At 40.7% G+C, this 20,524-nt stretch overlaps 1 protein-coding gene across 1 annotated transcript; it reads left to right on the top strand.

Moving 5' to 3' along the window:
• The first annotated feature begins 1,298 nt into the window (after window positions 1-1,298).
• On the top strand, window positions 1,299-19,487 carry slc27a4 (solute carrier family 27 member 4). Its single transcript, XM_080510255.1, has 14 exons — window positions 1,299-1,599; window positions 3,252-3,413; window positions 5,811-6,021; window positions 6,201-6,384; window positions 8,361-8,519; window positions 10,036-10,105; window positions 10,280-10,371; window positions 11,305-11,414; window positions 11,532-11,741; window positions 11,815-11,941; window positions 12,665-12,802; window positions 12,894-13,058; window positions 14,955-15,101; window positions 15,624-19,487. Exons 2-14 carry the CDS (start codon window positions 3,253-3,255, stop codon window positions 15,779-15,781), a joined length of 1,932 nt encoding a protein of 643 aa, XP_080366381.1. The 5' UTR covers window positions 1,299-1,599; window position 3,252; the 3' UTR covers window positions 15,782-19,487.
• Window positions 19,488-20,524: the final 1,037 nt, after the last annotated feature.

Raw genomic sequence — 20,524 nt, 5'->3', positions numbered from 1 at the left:
TAAACGCGTTTAGTTTGCTTGAAATAGCTTGATGTAAAACTGAAACAAACAAACAAAAATCCCTATGTGGCAGAATGTGCTGGGCGTGCCCTCATCTGCACAGATAATGTGTCTTCCCTGATAGCAGCAGAAGACTTTCTCAACCCTGATAATCTTTTGTTAAACCTGCTTGTCTTACGGTTAGCCTGCGATTCGTGCAATATTGTCTCCGACAGTGTGTTCTACGCACTTTAATCTATCATGTGGAGGTCAATATTCCATTTCTTATCCTGAAAATGTTATCATAAACGGTTAATGTATATGTGCCGGATGCCTCCTTATGACGTAAGAATTATAGTAGGAAGCTTTAGTGTGCTTTTTTTTTTTTCTGACAAAATTTGCAGAGTCAACTGTTTGAAAATAGATGACATGTAAAAGATTTTGCCCGGATTTTCAATAGTTTCAAAAAGGTTTCAATTATTTAAATTGCACTTGAATCGTAGTGTGTGTGTGTGTGTGTGTGTGTGTGTGTGTGTATATATGTATATATATATATATATATATATACTGGAATGATCATGAACTTTCTGGATTACACTTGGTTTAACCCGAATCAAAAATGTTAAAAGTATTGCACCTGTTTGGAGTTAATGTTTCACAGTCAGATAACATTGACACTACAGTCAGTCATTCTTGAGTACATTGCAGATTAATTTCTCCAGGCAGCCTGCAATCAGATGCAACATCCCATAAAATCAGTCCCTCCTGTAAATAAAGCTACGAGCTGTTTGCTCACTGGATATATTCCTTTTTTAAAATTTTTTATTGCAAGTCTTTTCCTTGACTACCATGATAAGAAAACTCAGGGCCCCTCCTCATCCTCTGCTCGTTCAGGTCCCTCTGTTGACAAGAGGCGTGTTGAAAGATCATTTGAGGTTGAGCCACAGCCTTGATGAATGGAAGCGGTGAGGCAGGGCTCGTTTTTTTTTTTTCTTTCGCCATCAAGCTCCGCATCAGGCGTCGTCACTACCGGTTAGAAAGCGTTGCGTTGCTGCGCCGCATTTCCTCCTCTCCGGTGCCGCAGACTCCCCCACCACCGGATGGGATGTGCGAGCAGCGCCCTCTCGCCATTGGTCCCGGCAGCCGTCCGTCTCGCGCTTATTCCTGATTCACTGATTTGACGCCGACGGCTGCGTGGGCGGGCCCAACTAAGAAAATTATAAGGTCATTTGAATTACGCCTGGCTGCGAGCTGATCCGTCACAATGAAGCCGGGGCTGATATATATGACCGTGACAATGAACGGATGATGATCGCCGGGTGAAAGTCGACGCACAGCGCCTGGTCATTGGGGAGCAAACAGCGGGTCGCCGTACTGACGACAGGAGGGGATCCCGGTGCGCGTCTGCGTCCGTCTGTGAGCCTCCGTCAAGCCAGCCGCAGCAGCAGCAGCGGTGCTCGGTCGGTTAGCTGGGAGGAGAGGAGAGGACGGGAGAGGAGAGGAGGAGAGGGGCGACCGGGCCAGCCGATAAGCCGATCAAGGTGGAATCGCACACGACGAGGTTCACGTTTGGGATTTTCTGCTCAGCTACATGCAGTGACGACGTGAAAGAGGTGCAAGGTATGTAAAACGTACTAAAAATAATACGAGGGACGTGTCGGTCCCGGCTGGCCGTGCGCCCCCGCGCTCTTCAACTCGGCGGGTCGGTCAGGTTTATTATTATTAGTCTGATTATTATTATGATGATTCCCGTTAGAAGAAAGACCGAAGCCCAGTGAGGACTCTCTTCCTCTAAACCGGGACACGTGAGCGTTACATTGATGTCACACGGCCCTCTGGCCATCGAAAGATGCATAATGTGCGCGTGGACAGCGTGCTCCTTCTGTCACACTGTCCGTCCGCTTCCTTTAAGCCGATGCGCGCAGTCCGCTGCGCATCCCCCCCCACCACACTCTCTCCGCGCGCCTGTTACCATGAAAACACGCATCAGGTTTTTGTCCCTCCGGTTGGCACCTGGCGGTGGAGGAGGCCGCGTCTGAAGCGCACATGGCCCGATCAGTGCGGTGTACCCTTACCACGATGGGCTGAGCCTCCCACCGACCTGCCATCGCCTTCTCCCGCAATGTGATGCTTCGACGCGTCTTCGAGATTTCCGGGTTCACAGCAGCAGCAGCAGCGCATGATGAAGCTCTTTTTTTTTCTTTCTTTCTCTCCCTTTCTTATTCCTTCTCGCTGTCCTTTTCAATGCATCCATTCTCCTTGATATGTGACATACCCTCACTGCACCCTTCTCCAGCTGGCGCCAGTGTTGTTTTAAAATCCTCACCATTCGTTATTAAATTAACACGCTTTGGAGAAATCATCAGGAAGCCACGGTGAACATAGTTACAGCCGTAGTGTATTGTTTTCACACAACCTGATAAATATATTATAAGACATGCAAGGCCTATCGTTTGCTGTTTAGGGTCAGCTTTCTGGTTATCATGTGGCACAGCACACTGTCAACACATGCTGCCTTTTGATTCCTTTCGCTGGTTTCACATAGAACCATCTGAAAGCGTTCTATAGTGCTGCAGGAGAAAAGAAAAATCAAGCATTTTTCTAACTTTTCAAAGTAACCTTTATATGTTATTTTCGCAAAATGTGTACTTGGTTTCGTCGTGATTACAATCTACAAGACACTGAAGTGTTGCCACTCTCACAGTGCCAATAATGGCCCCCATTTATGACTCGGTTTGACCAGAAGCTATGTTTTGTTTTCCCTTACATGCTCCTTTCTTTGGACAAGACTTGTTTATTCCTTCAGAATTAGAAATGATCCATGCCTTAACTGAATGCAACCTCCACGTTAGTCTTTCCTGTCAGAGTTGTCCTATGGACATCCAAAACTCTGCTGCATGCAAATTAATTTGATTGCGAAATCAGACTCATCCGATTATTCATTTCTTTGTTTATTTTCAGAATTACATGACTATTTTCTTATACTTTTACTTTGTTACTCTTTCAAATGTCGTTAGTAACATTACACAGGATTCCTTCAATATGAGTTGACAGTTTATTAGAGCTTAGCAGGATATGGAAACAAAATCACAGCAGATAACATTCTTGGCTCCTTGGTAGATGCCCAGTCAAGATTTGTTCCATTTCACCACATGTAACCTTTCTCCTACTGAATTGGTGTTTATGTCTGAATGTTTGTGATTAGTAGTCGTGATCTGTAACCTTCAGCCATTTTTCTGTATCTGTCCGTATGTGTGTGTGCATATTTGCAGGATGATGCGTCTAGCATGCTGCACAGCCCTGCTATTTGTGTTGAGACTGCTGGTGGGCCTGCCGTGGTACCAAGTTCTTCCGGCCATCCTGATCTTCTATCTGGGAAGTGGAGGATGGAGCTTTCTGCGTATCTTCGCCAAAACAGTTGGCAGAGACTTACAGTAAGCGTGAACAAAATGTTGTGTGATATAATGCCGCGATGGATTTGATGGATTTTGCATTATTTCAGTGCAAAGCACCTTAAACATGCCCAGGTTACAGACGGTAAACGATGATGAAAAACATGTGATTCAATAAATTCAACAAAAAAAGAGAAAACGGTTTCAAAACAAGCAGTATTTATAGGAGCATGAGTTTCCTGTTTTATAATGGTCTTTCTCCAACTCTGGTCATTATCTTACTGGCAATGATGTATGCAATTCATACTGGTAGACAGAGATCATACAAAGCACATACTTTTTATTAAACTGCAAACAATATAAATCTTTTTCTATTCACAAATTCTTAACCAGTTCCGAAGTAGTCCTAAACTAGTTTGCGAGAATTGTAGCACTGACGGTGAAATCTGTCGTCTCTTGGTTCTGCCATGCATGTATGAGTGCAGTGCTGTCATGGCCTCACTGTTGGTTAAAACAAAATAAATTATTTTAATGTTGCAGTACATTTTCAAGGGTGGCACAATACAGTTTGAGACCATTCGTCAATGTCGGATCAAATTTATTGCATCACTGAGGTCTTCTCAGGCCAAAACAATAGAAAACATGTTGCTGTGAAAACACTCAAAGGCCTTTCAACTACAAAGATTCCTGAAGATGTTTCTGTTTATCTGAAGCAAGGTGTACGCGTCACAGTGACACCAGGTTAGCCTCTGAACGGAGGAATCTTTGAAAAATAGTTGAGATGAAAAATGTGCTGCAGATTTTGTAGCATCAGAACCTTTTCCAGGGGTTTTGCCTGTATGTCAGGTGAAGAAATTGAACAATATCAGAGTAAACATGGTGAGTGTGAGTCGGTGACAAATGGCTACAGTGCCAAAGTTAATAATTAAAAATGGGTACCTGCTGAACACTCGGTACAAACTACAGTCGGAAAAAGAAAGGAAAAAAAAAAACCAACAGCTTTGGTCTGTACATCCTTTACACCTGACAAGAACTGTATTGTACGACTGGCTCAGATGTTTGAGTTGCACATACAGCTGAAGTCTTATCACAAGTATGGAATTGCAAATGTGCTTGTAAACTTTACTACACCAAACTGGATATTCCTGTTTCAAAACGTGCCATCGAATATTCCTCCACAAAGAAAACTGAAGTGGTTTCAGAGTGAATTCTTTTGGCTGTTTCACCGAAGGCCAATATTTGCAGTTGGAAGCTGCATGCATTGATTCACTTGTTTCCCATCAAACGACAAAGGGTATTGTGGAAGTTGGCCAATTAAGAAATTGAGTTGAAAATCGGCAAGATCTCTCATTTCTTAAAAACGTACAATTTTTGCTTCTCTTATGTGATTACTTCTACTTCAGTAGCTATAATATGAGTTTATTGCAGCAAATGCTGTAGTTATCTTTATCAATGTTTGAAATATAAAAGTGAAAAACATGCACACAGTACATTTTCCAGAGTGACTCAATATTTCCGAATATCTAATGTGGTTTATCAGAGCTCTATAGTCATTAAAGTTAGTGAATTTACCTTGTGTATTTGAACAAATTCCAGCCTACACGTTTTTGCCGGGCACATTTGAAAGGTGTACAGCGTTTGTGTGAGCCAGAATCTGTCATTGTTGTCGTGAGTGAGTCATGAAATCGAATAAAAAAAACGTAAATCTGAGGATTTAATAATTATCCCTGTGCACAGTAAGTCAGCATTATTTAAAAAAAAAAAAAAAAAGCTTAAACAAAGAGATTCATGAATTGTGTAGAGTTTTCGCTGATCTTTAGTTGCAGAAACAACTTCACAATAACAAACATGAAAAAGTCAGAACGGCCTGTGTGGGGAAAGGTTATGGCTCTGCAGATAAACACGGCACTAAAACTTTGGCCGGGCGAAGCATATTATCCCTGCCATAAAAGAAACATGAAGCTCTATGGCTTCCTGGTTTTTATCATGTTTCTGTAATTATTTACTACTCTAGAAAATGACTGCCATCTCTGCCTTTGGACCATAAATGTAAAATAATGAGTTACCTTTACGCTCATGTCTGGTGTTATTCTTTTCAGAACACAGTCAATAAATTAGCTTAATTTGGAATTTCCAGGTGAGGTTAAACTTCACACAAGCCACAACCCATTATTATAGCATATTCTATTATCATTCATGAGTATTTTGTGCCCCTGTGGCTGTTAATAGGAGCACGTTTCTATATTTAGAAACTGAAAACCCATCATAAGTTGCATTGTTGTTTTGTGGTTACACACTACATTCATTTCACATGACCTCAGATAATCAGCTGATCCGGTGATGTGAATGATCTGATAACTTTGCAGCGATTGTTAGAGTTCTCTTAGTTGTCTTTTTTTAAATTTATAATCCTATGTTTTTTGGTCTCTGCTCTCTCAGTGCGGCGAGCGTTCTGCTGCGAGTGAAGATGAACGTCAGACGGCACCTCAGGGAGAAGAACACCATTCCCAAGATATTTGCTGAAACGGTGCAGCGTCATGGCGACAAAACGGCGCTCATCTTTGAAGGGACGGGAGAGAAGTGGACTTTCCGGCAGCTGGATGAATATTCCAACAAAGTCGCCAACCTGCTGTTGGAGCGTGGCTTCAGGGTACGTTTACCAATCGCAGCTTGACGCATAGAGTGAGAGAGAATACCACTGATTTTTTATTAATTTTTTTCAACACTCGTCAAAGCATTCAGAATGAGAAACGATATCTCGTTTCCATTTTACGGATAGAAACAATCACTCTGTCTGACACCATGTCTTTCTGTGCGTTCGTTCTTAAGGAGGGTGATGTGGTGGCCCTGTTTATGGAGAACAGGTCCCAGTACGTCGGCCTCTGGTTGGGGATGGCCAAGATCGGAGTCGAAGCTGCTCTGATCAACTTTAACCTGAGACTGGAGGCCTTAGTACACTGCGTCACCATCTCCAATGCCAAAGCTGTGATCTTTGGTTCGGAGCTCACTGAGGGTAAGAGCATGGAGGGCGGAGCAGGGTTGTAATGCGCACTGTTAAAGCGAGACGAACGTCTGCTTATGCTGATGTCTGTTGTTCTACCCTTCCCGTAATGTGAGTGGTGTGGGGAGAACGCAACAAGGGTCATAAAAGATAAATGGTTTCTGAAGGAGGTGTCTTTTCAATATCGGACGGGAGAGCTTTAAACGGCACACGAATGGAAAGAAGTAATGAGAGATGAAAAATGCCTATGCCACCAAAGTGCAGCGTTCAAGGTCCGTGCTCGACTGAGACGAGTTCTGCTTGATAAGAGATAAACTTGACTGATAAAAGGCACAAAAGGTGAAATGTAGACGGAGATATAAAGTACAATAGTCAACTGCTGATTATGCTAAGCTAACCAAATACTGCACAAACAAATTCCACATATTGCTTGTGATTTCAAGTTTTAGGTTTAACCAGTTCTAAACCCCAAAAATAATTTCCAGCCACATCTTAAAACAATTAAAGTCACAAATTAGCCTCAAGTAAATGTTTTTGGACCGTCTCCTGGACTGAACCATATTTTAAAAAGTCAAATTTTTTATGAAGCTCTTATTAGTTCCACGGTAGCATTTCTGAAATGGAACCAAAAGATGCAAATAGACATATTTATCAACAGGCTAAGTGATATCACAGTGATAATAAGTGATATAATGCCATGGGAAATCTGGTTGAAAGAGATGGTTGCATTTTTAATTGTTTAAAAAAAAAAAGGTTTGAACGTGGAAGTTAGTTGCTAAAAACCATCAGTGTCATGAATGAAAATGTAACTTATGTGGCCTCCAAGTAGCTGTTTGACTAATGTTTACAAAGAATAAAAACATTCACTGGTGTTGAACGGTGTCAATCATCTGGCATCAACATTCCAGATGTAGTAGTTTACAGCACGGCTTCAAACTCATTTAAGTTCTCAGGTCACACAGTTTGACCTCAAACAGCAAGAGCATAAAATGACGACATGCTAAATTATGAATGCAGACAATTCAAATAGTTTCCCTTTGTTTTTACTGCAAATATGTACAGGTGCATTCTTAAAATGCTGTTTTTAATCAGTAAATATAACCTGGAATTGTTTTGATTAAAATAAATGCAACAGGAAATCTTCCTTGCCAGACGATTGTCTTTATAGATAGATAGCTTCATATATAAGATCGTAGATCATTGCTGTTACTTTTACTTAAAAAAACCCCCCCAAAACTGATAGCTTCCTTTGTCATTCTTTAGATTTCGCAATATTATAGGCTGGATTTGTCTCTCTGCTTGACTGGTCTCATGTTTGACACCTCTACCTTTGTGGATGTCTGTGAATGTTTTGCAGCTCAGAAAGCTTCCAAACCCTAGAAGCTGAAACAGACACGGGCTCAGAATGTTTCACAGTAATTGTCGAGTACATGGACGCCACTTATATTTGAGTGGCTCGGTGCACTTAACAGACATAACGGATCCATTTCATTCTCTTCATGGCCTTGTTTTGGGTCCCTGCCCACCGAAAAGCCCTGAGCCCAACGGCAATAAAGAGCCAACGGGTTTTGAACCGTTCACACTGGGATTGATGGCGCAGTCAATTCCAGTGGGTTAAATGTTGTAGCAAGTGGATCCTAAACCTGTCGTCTGTTTTAGTCGTCTGTAATCAGAAAAACTCCGCCTTTTTGCCATGGAGAAACCAACGATCGTAGCATTAGTCTATTGTAAGAAAAATATATGAGACCGTTTCAGCTTCATTTGTATTTCTCACTGTTGCATGTCACAGGTTTGCGTCTTTTCTGGTTAAACCGATTCTTTAAATCACTAAGTCAACCATATTCTTGTTAATTTCTCCTTCTGCCTGCATTTCAACCTTTCTGACGTGGTTTAGTACTAAAAAGGTGGTTTAGCCTAAAAATCTATGTTGACATTGTTATTGATTACATCAACTGAATCCACTTGAATGTGTTTATCATGACTTGCAGCCGTGTCGGAGGTCCACAGTTCGATGAGGAAGGCCGTGCAGATGCTTTGCTCTGGAGACTGGGACCCCAAACGAGTTCCACAGGGAACAGAGTGCCTCGAGCCGCTGCTGGCTAATGCCCCTTCCCATCTGCCCCGCCGGCCACAAAGCTGCTTCACAGGTGAAAATGACATCCCTGATAACCAGGAAGTTACAGTGCACACGCCATCTAACACTCGTATTGCCTGCAGGGTTCCCTTTGGATCTTAAAAGTATTTGAATTTACAAATCTGCATTTAATACCTCAAAAAATCTTTTTAAAAGGTATTAAATTTGATATTGTAGCTCTTAAGTTTTGCTGCCATATTTCTTTTTGCTGTATTGTGTTTAGCGACTTTGGCACAGCATGGGCATTAACATCTGTTCTAAGTAGTCTTAAAAAGGTCTTAAAACGTCTTAAATTTAACTTGTAGGAACCTTTTGGAACCCTTTCATTGTTTATCTTGAGGTACAAAATGTGTATACACAGTGATTTAATGTTATGATTGGGCCACTTTATTGATGAAATGCAATTGGGGGGAAAAAAAACGTATTTACTATTTTAGGGATAAAATATAAGCTTTCTTCTTAAGATATATTTTAATTGTATTCTTTACATCTGACTTTATTTCTGAAATCATGAATACATTCATTTCTAGATGTTAATTTCTACATGTTATTCTACATGATATTCACCCTTATAAGTATTCTCTTCAGTATAACCAAACTGTTCTTTTGATTATTTACTGGTAAGACTGGGGTATTAAATATCATTTGGAAGAAATTACTGCCAAACAATCACAATAGAATGAACTTGGATGCTTCTCTACGTCAGTGCGTTGACAGTTTGACTAAATGAAGAATGGATTATAAGAACAGTTTCAATGATTACGTATATTGCCTGGAAAAGCTTGATCATATTTCTAGCAAGCAATGCTCCCATAACTGAAATGCAAAGGGGATTTGGAGAACTGACACTCACTGGGTCTTAGTTTGAGGGCGATCTGAAACCATTTTCTTCCTCACTATGTAAACTGCTGCAATCGCTCACTGATGGCTTATTGCTCAAAACCAAATTGTTTCTGGTGGCTTGAGTGGTTTCGATCAAAATGCTACAGGGTCATTTCAGTTACAATATTTACTTTGGACTAGGAAATTACCGTTAACAGTCTTCGGAAATATGAGCCAATATATTTTGTATGGCTATGCACAGAGATCATTCGCTTGTGGAAAATGCGTCGCTAAATGTTTTAAATGTGTTCTTTTTACTTCTATAATCCCCTTCTCTAACTGCGTATCATAGCCTTAAAGCACTGTTTATTCTTTTTATTGAGCAGTGTTTTGGGGCTTATAGCATTTAAAAAAAAAAATAGATTTGACCTAAGTGCCTCATTTGTTGTCGTTGTTAAAAACACATTCTGCTGCACTCCACCTCAATCCAGATTACGCAAAATGAGCTGATATTCTTCGCTATAAAAATGTATGTAATTAAGGAACAGAGCTCAGTGTAGCTAATCATATCTTAGCGTTAAGTTTATAAGCTCGTTTGGAAAACATGTTGTTGGATTGGTGGATGTAAAACAGGGTTCATCTTGACATGTGAACCACATTTATTTCTTGATCGACGTTTCTCACTCTCTCTCTGTCACCGGTTTCAGATCGCCTGTTCTACATCTACACGTCAGGAACCACTGGGATGCCTAAAGCTGCTATTGTTGTGCACAGCAGGTATGAATGAGGCATGCAGCTCACGACAGGATCTGCTGCTGCTCTTGTTGATCCATGAAGCTGTCGTGTGTTATATGAATAGTGTTTTTGGAGATTTACATCAAACTGGTTCCTTTTTGTTTCTTGTTTAATCACCTTATGTATTTCCCTGACCCTCCCCACCTTGTCTTTCAGGTACTACCGCATGGCAGCTTTAGTCTATTACGGGTTCAGGATGACCCCGGATGATGTCTTGTATGACTGCCTTCCACTCTACCACTCTGCAGGTGTGTGTTCTTGAGGCCGTTTTCAAAGCTGTGCTTTGTTTTCTTTCATGCAGGTTTGATCCGTTTTAAGCCTCTTTGGAGATTTTTGACAAGCAGATCGTAAACATGTTGAATATACTGAGAAATTATTTGGGTTGTGATCCATGTTGTGATTGATTATTTCATAGAAAGTGATCAAACCAAAGACCATGGGATTCACCAAAATAAAGCTTAAGAAGGGGTCATAATATGCAAAATTCAAGTGTTTTTTTTTTCCAACAAACAAATCAGAAATCAAACCGTATAGAGTGTCATCAGGGGTTTAGCCATGGTAGTCTGTCCCTTTGACCCTCCCACAACTCGGGCTCACACAGACACTGCATATTCTGAATGCAGCTCATCCAATGTTCAAATGGATGACCATCAAGGAAAAGCTGGATTTGGGGCAATAAACTTTGAATACAATGTTCAAAGACGATGATCAACAAAACCCTTGTGAAAGTGTTGAAAAGCTGTATAGTATGACCCCTTTAAAACATCAACATGCCTTTTGGTATGTTTTCATCTCGGATGTCTTATTTGTTCACCAGAAGGTGTAAATAGCTCTACGTTTCACTCTACCAGTATGCAAAATATACTGAACATGAGAAGTGAGATTCAAATTATTTGTGTAAGGTTGGATTGAGAGTTTGACTCATGTTCCCACCCACCACAAGCAAACTCACTCCAGCAGTGAACACAACCAAAGGCCAGCACTCTTTCTATGTTTCAAGCCCACTCATACATGTTGATTGATTTAGATCAACAAGTTTTCAATTTTATTTTTGCAAGTCCATAATTATTAAAAACGGTCTATGCCATACTGATAATATGGCAAAGCGTGACAGTTTCTGAGAAATATTATGTACATTTTGTAAAGACGACAAGAAACTTCATATTCTTCTTTGTTAACAGGAAACATTGTGGGGGTGGGCCAGTGTATTATACACGGCATGACTGTTGTGATCCGAAAGAAGTTCTCTGCCTCCCGTTTCTGGGATGACTGTGTCAAATACAACTGTACGGTAAGTGTATTTTAACATGCCACGACTTGCATTTAGTGCGGGACAGACTGATCGTGATATTGAGAAAAACAACAGGGCTAAACATTTTATCTTGAAACTCTCTCTGCCATCCTTCAGATTGTGCAGTATATCGGTGAGATCTGCCGGTATTTGCTGAACCAGCCACTTCGAGACACGGAGAAACAGCACCGGGTGCGCATGGCGCTGGGCAACGGGCTCCGCCAGTCCATATGGGAAGAGTTCATGAACCGCTTCAACATCCCGCAGATTGCAGAGTTTTATGGAGCCACTGAGTGCAACTGCAGTCTGGGCAACTTTGATAACAAGGTGAAAACATGCTTAGATTGCACTTGCTCACAATTTTGTGTCGGTTGCTGATGTGTTTTGCTTCCTTCTTCAGATTGGAGCGTGTGGTTTCAACAGTCAGATTCTACCATTCATCTACCCCATCAGACTGGTGAGGGTGGACGAAGAGACCATGGAGCTTATTAGGGGACCTGATGGCGTTTGCATTCCTTGCAAACCCGGTAGGTTTTCTGTATGAATGTATTTAACACCAACTTTAAAGGAATCATATTTTTCATCCATTTGAACATTGGATCATATGAGCTGCATTTACAATCTGCTTAGTCTGTGTGAGCTGACCTGGCTCCACCCACACATGCCCATCTTGGAAAGAGGAGGAAGCACTTCCTCTCACGGGGCCATGTGCCTGAGCAGAGCTGCCTCATTGTGTGAGGGTTAAAGGGAGGCGTTATCTTGATTGGGATTGGCTAAACCCCCAATGACACTATAGAGAGTTGGATTTCTGATTCACTTGTTGGAGCACACACTTAAAAAAAAAAAAAATCAAAAACAAGCCAGGGAGAGAGATGACAGACTTTCTTCACTTCTGGGGTGTCATTTCTCGGTACGGCGATGTATATTACTGAATCCATGAGAAGTGAATTTTGCATAATATGATCCCTTTAAAGTTTGTATACTTAAACATGTTCACACAGTGGAGGTGGTTTTAAGGATGTAAGCACAATACACAGCAGATGTGTCTGTTTGGAAGTTGACAAACAAAAGCTTATTATAATGTTAGTTGTTGTGCTAATTCATGAGATCCTAAACTATGAATGTTGTCAATTTGTTATAATAGGTAGATCAGTATTATACCACAATAGCATGTTTGTAGGAAGTGAAAGGCACTTTAGTCATGTCTGAGACCTTTTGGAGCAAAATGTCAACCCCCTGTCTTTCTCTAGGTGAGCCTGGGCAGCTGGTTGGGAGGATTATTCAGAACGACCCTCTGAGAAGGTTTGATGGTTATGTGAACCAAACGGCAACGAGCAAGAAGATTGCACACAGTGTGTTCAAGAAGGGAGACAGTGCCTATCTCTCTGGTTAGTTACTCACTCGCACATTTTTTTTATTTTTTTTAATACTGGAATTGATTGTGTCCAGTTGGGTATAGTAACGACTGTCTCTCACCAGGCGACGTGCTGATCATGGATAAGTACGGCCACATGTACTTCAAGGACCGAACAGGAGACACTTTCCGCTGGAAAGGAGAAAATGTCTCAACAACCGAGGTTGAAGGAACTCTCAGCAGGCTGCTGGACATGAAGGATGTGGTTGTGTACGGAGTGGAAGTGCCAGGTACCGTTTCTATTTTCACATATTTGAATAAATGTAACAATATTTTTGCATTTGGGTTTAAAAAAATGTCCTCAATTCAAGAGAAGCTGTTGCAATGTTGGATCACGTTCTCTCTTTTACCTGGTTTTATGTTGGGAAGTGACTTTTTGTGATTTGTTGTTATATCAGAGATGAGCAACTCTGATCATTATGAGGACCATAAAACTCTTTGCTTCACTGCCGATTAGACAAATGATCCGAGCACAAGGATATACCAGAAATATGGCCAACAGACAGAACTCTCTTAAATCAACAAGCATCGATATTTAGTTCTAATGTAATAAATTTGACCTCCCTCTTCCTATCACTTGCAAAACTAGATTAATGAATGAAGGTGGGACCACCAGCATCTGTCTGTTCTACACTGTTGCTGTGTCAGTTAGGTCCTAACAACCTTTAAAAGCTGAGAATGTGAATGTCTCGGCTCATTGTGCTTTGAATTATTTTATTGGTCTGAATGCAAGATGAGATGCGATAAAACCACCTTTACATTGCTCATATTTGGCTTTCATGAAAACATGGCTTTAACTTTCTAAAGTAAATATGTTAAAAATAGCAGTTGTTAATCTAATGACACTCACAATTTTTCAGATGTCTTGTTAAATCCAGTTTTATATAAATTCTACCATTTCTTCAGACTATTCCTCGCACAAATCTCCTGCCTTGCTGCTTTCACTGGAGCTATCATTGCTCTCCTGCTCTGCTTCTGTCTGCCCTCCCTGACACTGTTTTTTATCCTCACTGCTATCCAAAGCATTGGAGCTGCAACCTTTTAAAGCCTTTGAGCCGCTTGTTAACAACAATGTCCGGCACCTGTAACTCCCCTTTCATCCTCTCACTATGATCACTAAATTGCTGTTCATTTCTCGTACCTGACATTTGACTGGCTGAGCCAAGCAGTGGTGAACATACATTTTTAAGTGCACTTTACATTCTGAAATCTCGAGTGCTACAACAACAAACTGGTAAACAAGATTAAAAATGAATGCAAATAATAAAAAAACGCATACAGGGATCACATCCATGTTCTGCTTGTTTCTGGGGCCTTTTTGTTGCTGTTTATATACAGAATGTATACAGAATATTACTCAAAAATAAGGGGAAACAAAGTCTCCCCTTCAGAATAGTACAGTAGGTAAAACTCATAGTACAATGTTGTGCTGGTTTCTTTGGATGGCTTTAAATTTATACACATCAATGCATATCAAGTTTAAACTTGTGAGAACACCTCGCAGATAGATAGAGACAGATAGCATACATTTCATATCACTAGATACTGCAGTATGTAGAAGGAAAAGAAAAATACTGGACTGTCGGTTGCCAAGAACTGTGCCGTGTTGAAAGCTATAGTTGTTACAGCTGTGATGTCTCGACTCATCCTTGACCTGGTGTGTGTGTTAAATCATTTTAAGTTGTCATTACTAATAAAGCAGAGCTGTCATTTTGGCTTCAGTGTTTCGAAAAGACAAATGACTTGACGGCACTTTCCAGTTGGTCTGATTAGATCAGATGTGTTTATTGATTTACAAAAGGAGGAAAGTAGATTAGTTGATGCTCAGTGCTGTGTATGAAAAAAGACGAGTCAAACAGGTCACAGCTGACAACATATGACAGATACAGTGAGACAACATCAACCTAGAGTCTTCATAGAAGACGTTAATATCACACAGTGACCTGCTGAGCAAATAAAATAATACAATGAATCCATATGGCATGAAAGTGAAGCTTAAAATCACAAATTATTCTTTTCAATATATTATGGTACAAGAGTTTTGGCCTCAGTGCACCAACTCAACTGATCTTAAACCTCTTGGTTGCCACTAATAAACACTCTGTGTGCTAATTCTGCGTGCTCAGGAGCCGAGGGAAAAGCTGGAATGGCAGCCATTGCTGATCCGTCTCACTCCTCTGACCTGGAGAAGCTTGTGAAGGATATGGAAAAGGCCCTTCCTCCATACGCCAGACCCGTCTTCCTCCGCTTCCTTCCAGAGGTCAACAAAACAGGTACAAAGCTCTTTTCGTGTTTCAGTACCGACTTCTGCGGTAATAGCAGAGTTGTTTGTTTAACTAAAAAAAACAACCTATTTAATCTCCGGAAAAAGTTGGAACGCAGCTTTCCTCTTAAATGAAACTGGTTTCATTCAAGCTTTTGAAACCACTCATATAAATAAAAACTGTTTTATTTCATCTTCTTAAGTTTTGTTTATCCACAATCCAACAGAGCCTCTTCAAAATACTTGGTTCTAAAGCGAGAATGATGTATTCAATATACAATGTAACTTTAATGTTATAATTGTACTCTATTTTATTTTTATTTTTTTTTCAAATTCTAGAATAATAAAAGCAATAAACATCCTTTGCAGGAGTTGGCTTGATTAAAGATGTGTCCCATAGATTCAAACAAATGATGTTTCTGTTCTTTTATCAAAATAAGTCTAGCAGCTAGTGTTATTGATGAAGCAAACTTAACTGCATGTGAAAACAGCCATCATTTATATTTATTTGTTTTATTTTTTTCGTCCCCAGGAACTTTTAAGTTCCAGAAAACGGAGTTGCGCCGGGACGGCTTTGACCCCACTGCGGTGTCGGACAGATTGTTCTTCCTGGACTCCAGCAGAGGGCGCTATATGCAACTGAACGAGGAGCTTTACCGCTCCATCCTGACAGGGAAACACAAGTTGTGATGAGAAGGACGACCGCAACATCCAAACATGCACACATAAGCGCGCACACACACACACACACACGCGTACGATTACAGATAAAAGAAGACAATATTGCGTGACCTGGATAGCAGAGGATTTTTGTCCCAACAGACGCATATACAAAAGTAATAGCCATACACTTGCAAAGATCAACAAAATTCTGTAAACAGGCATTGTATTCCAAAAACACTTTGGACAAAAGTCCTAAAAACAGGCTAGTGCACGCCACACTCAGAAACTCGCAGCGTAACACTCCCATCGATCCATTCTGAACGCTCCCCAGCAGCTTCTCTCGCTACCTCAGCAAACACAGAGAGACGCACAAGCCCGGTAATCAGGTCTATTTGATAACTTTGAAAACTTTAAAAACGCACCGTCACGTCCACGCATTCCCTGCTCAAGCAGCTCTAAGACAACCCGTTCTCATTACGATGAGGATTTAGAGGCCGCCCGACCTCCAAAAAATGCGAAAAAAAACTTGAAACTCCAGGAAGAATAACTGAAAGGACGTTGTTGAAGAAAGTGTACTCAGTGCATCACGTGTGTGGGACGACAGAGGAACCCACGTGGACCTAAACTCTCGCCTCTGTACCCGGTTATGTTGATGAGATTAATGAAATACTGACATCTCTGCAGAATCCACTGAACCTGCACAATCAGCCAGAAGTGACAAACCTGTGACACGGTTGACACCCGTCGTCTTTCTGAGGTTACATTTCTAACTGTATCTCCTTGAATATGTGTCAAGTCTTTTTGCTCAACGGAAAACAATGTGAACGTAATGAAGCCTGCTGGGATTTTTGGAAAGGGAAAAAAAAGAAACAAAACAAAAACGTAAGAATGTGAGGTAAAGCTTTTGAAGTCTTAAAACACAAAAGCCAATTTGGACTAATGGTTGAAGCTGAAGGGTTTTAAAGTGCAATAAGGCTCCTTTGTTTGTAGTGCAATAGTTTGTCACTTCACATAAGAAGAGCTTTGAGTTAAAATTTATTTGCATCACACCAAATATATTTAATTTTTAATATTTACTTATTTACAGAAATGTGGACATTTTTAATTCATGTGTTATTATTATTATAATTTTTTTTTATGTGTTTCTGCTTTAATTGTATCCAAATCCATGTTTTATTTGCTTTTGGAGACCTTCAAAATGAAATGCATTTGATTCTCTCAGCTGCTGAAACTCACAGTGTTGCAATCTGACCGGTTCATCCCTGGGCTGAACGCATGGGGCTGTTTCGATTAACTGGACTTGTTCACGTACTGAGCTGGTTGGCAGTATGTTTGTGTGGCCACGTTGTGCAGGCTTTGTCCTCAAAGTTTGACTTGGCTCCGTGCATTTTCTTCTAATGCTTATGGAGGACGACGACAACTTGACTGAAGACAGAGAGGAGGAAAAAAGAAAAGACAGCACCTGATCGGCGAGGACTCGTGTCGCGAATGGTTAAATGGTGCTAAAGAGGGCTGAACGATCCAAAGATTTAAAGGCGGGACGTGGGAACACACGACCTGGAGGGGTTGTGTTGATGTAGAAAATAGTAGAAGAAGGGGGAAAAGAGGCTTTGTCTGTAATGTTTGTCTTTTGCAGTAGCTGTCATCGGAGGTTGTAGCAGCATGAATGAGCATCATCTACCACAAGCAGAGCACTGTGCCTTACTGCGAGTTCACCTCCCAGATTCACAGGCCCGGGCCCGCACACAGGATCTCACTGCTCTCCTGATGTTGCACCGCTTTCACTCACTCATTCAGCTTCTAGTTTCTGATGTCATCCGTCTGTCCTCTCCTTTCTGAGTCATAGTAACCTCACAAAGCTTTCCCCCAGATGATGATAAGTAAGCTTCTGAGATCAAAACCACATGTTATGAATGACCTGCTTCATCCTGCCAGGTGCAGGAGGAGGGTTTTGTTCAGTGGGTCGGGCTCCAAAATTTCCAATGCTGCTGTCCCAGCATTTCCTTTGTTATTTCCCTTTCTTCTGGTCTTGATTCAGTTTGAATTGTCACCTTAATTTGTTTACTTGGGTTGTCTTAGAGATCTTGTTGGCCTACGTTAAATTCCCATTTGCTAAGCACTTTTACTTGAAGCCTTTTTTTTTTTCATTCCTGCCCACCCATCCTACTATTCCCATCATCCATTTTTTTCCTCTCGATGGTGGCGCTCATTCCCTTTGAGCAGGTGACTCTTGTTTGATGGCTGCTGTTTCCATCAGTTCTCTACTCTGTCTGCATTATTGATCAGTAGTGGAGTACATCCCATGTTTCCTAATTGCAGTTTAGTAAAGGTTTCTTTTCGATGATTCCAGTGTTTAAGACATGTTTGCATTGTGTGTTGGATGTTGGTGGCGAGTCGGTGTGGAGTCCAGTCTGACTGTGTTTCGACCAATGTTTGCTTTTTAGTTGATGGTTGCAAAGAGTTTTAGGCTTTATTGTGTTTGCCACAAGTGTCCACTGCCAGTTTTCACCTGATGCTTCTACACCAGAGCAGAGGAGGGAACTTGTTTTCCTAGAAGGCCACAGTCCGTCATGATAACGAGTCACTATTGAACTTGTGACACATTAAAACATTGCCGGACCGTGGCCCATCAGGAATGTCCACCTCTAGTGGTTGGAGATGATATTACAAGACTAAAAAAAAAGCCTGAGAGGGGCCTTGTTGGTTATCTTGCTCTCCTCAGTTGACTTTGAAATGATGTCCACACATTTCTTGTCATATTTAATATAAATTTCATCACTTCAAACAAAAAAAATCTGTCTCATCAGGCCAGCTATCATAACCATAGAACCATCTACACCCTCAAACATTTCTCAAACAACCTGTTGTGTGTAGTATTCATTATCCTGTGATGTTTTTATCTTTGCCATGGTGACCGACCACAGACGAAGTTCACCTACAGTCCACAGAGGCAGGCTGCTGCCAACAGTGACTGGAACGAGCCATTTTTAAAGTCTGCCTATAGTGTAGAAGACTTGTTATTCATGTCATTATTGTGGCGACGCTTTGGCCACAGACTGCTTTTAAATATCCAGCTTTTCCTAGTTTTTACATTGCGCACTGACTGGCACAGTTTGACCTTGACGGCAACGACCAACAAAGTTGTTCTCACCTGTGTTTTATTTTTTTTCCCCCCCAATTTTTGAGGAGAGAGAAGAAAAGAAAAAAGACCAACACAGCCGTTTGATGGGACATGAGATTTGTTGCTGCTTTTTCTGTCTTTCCCTTTCTTGTATTTATTCTTTAATGATGAGTGTGAAATGTTCTCCTTGAATGTCTGAAGAAGAAACCGTGGGACTAATGGCGGTGATGTTATAAAGTGTGATTTGTGTGCGCTGAGAACACGGTTCGGCTGTTCGGCTGCTTTTGACTGAAGGTTGCGTTCGTCAACCCTGAGCACCAGGGGAGGGGGGCGGGGGGGCGAGGGTAGTGAATCAACAGCTCCACAACAGAGCACTCTGAGGAAGATGTTTAAATTTGCTTTTTATTTTTAATGAGTTTAAATTATTTATTTTTTTTGAACTGTTAATTATACATTGATTGGTTCACATTTATGTGTGTTTGATTTTGTTTTTCTTTGTGTGAAATGTGTGCATTTGGTGTGAAGAAAGATGGAATTCAGCATCAACAAAAACAACGCTCTTTCTTCCTTTTGTTTTTAAGACACTAGGAGTCAGTCAGGGTTCTGCTTCTTTTAGGAGAACAAATAAAAAACATTTACAACCACAGACCACTTATTATTTTATCAAGTACAAATCAGATGACTAAACTCAATTTCACTGATAAAAAGCAAAATGTTGAACCAAAGCTGTCAAACATGGCCAAAACTGTCCTGGATGGGGTTACATTTTTCAAAATCAGATGTTAACATGTTCAGGCTGACCTTTATTTATATTTATATAATTATTTTTTGGCTTTAAAATTGCGAGAACAAATTGGAGTTATTCATATTTAAAGGCTATGCTAAACCCCTGTTTTAGATTACTCTTTAATGTTGGCAAGCACATTTAACTGTTAATTGACAAGGAAAGTGTGTTGAGACTCTTTCCCAGGTCAGATGAATTAACTGATAATCTCATTTGATAGATCAGATTCATTACTTCTTGGTATGCATTTGGAGTTCGTGTATAAATTCAGTTAAACGTTATGAAGATATGATCAAAAACATGTGGAAGTGAGGAACTGTCAGTCTTTGTGTGTAAAGCACCTTCTGATATCACATGATGGTGAGTCACAATGATCAGATTCCTTATGATCCATTTCTCTCTTCTCATTACTATGATCAGCAGTCGTCACTCAACTTTTTGCACTTTTTGATTGTCGGTTTCCCTGTCATGGCTCCTAAATGTCTGCCTATTTGTGAGATTGTTGTTTTTTTTAAAGTCATTTATATTTTTCAGTCCCACTGCACAGGCTGTGGCTTTCGGCCTGTGCAGAATCTGTATTGGAGGATCTGTGAGATGTGTGAGACACACACACTGATGTCATCTTGTCCACTGAAGGCTCATTGTATACATGATGTATTTAGGTAAAAGCAGTGCTGCGAATGGAAAAAAAATCATTAATAAAATTAAAAAAAAATATTTAAATTGTTCACAAGGACTGTGAACCATTTTGTCTTAAGTTGAATTTAAATGGTCACTTTAGAATTACATTGCCCCCCCAGCTTAATCTTACTCTTCACCCCCTTTAAAGCTCTCTAACTCAGGTTAAACCTGAACCACACTTTGA

Source organism: Blennius ocellaris (assembly GCF_963422515.1).
Source record: "Blennius ocellaris genome assembly, chromosome: 15".
NCBI lineage: Eukaryota > Metazoa > Chordata > Actinopteri > Blenniiformes > Blenniidae > Blennius > Blennius ocellaris.
The sequence above is the reverse complement of the archived record's forward strand: the minus strand, read 5'-3'. Positions and strand labels throughout refer to the sequence as shown.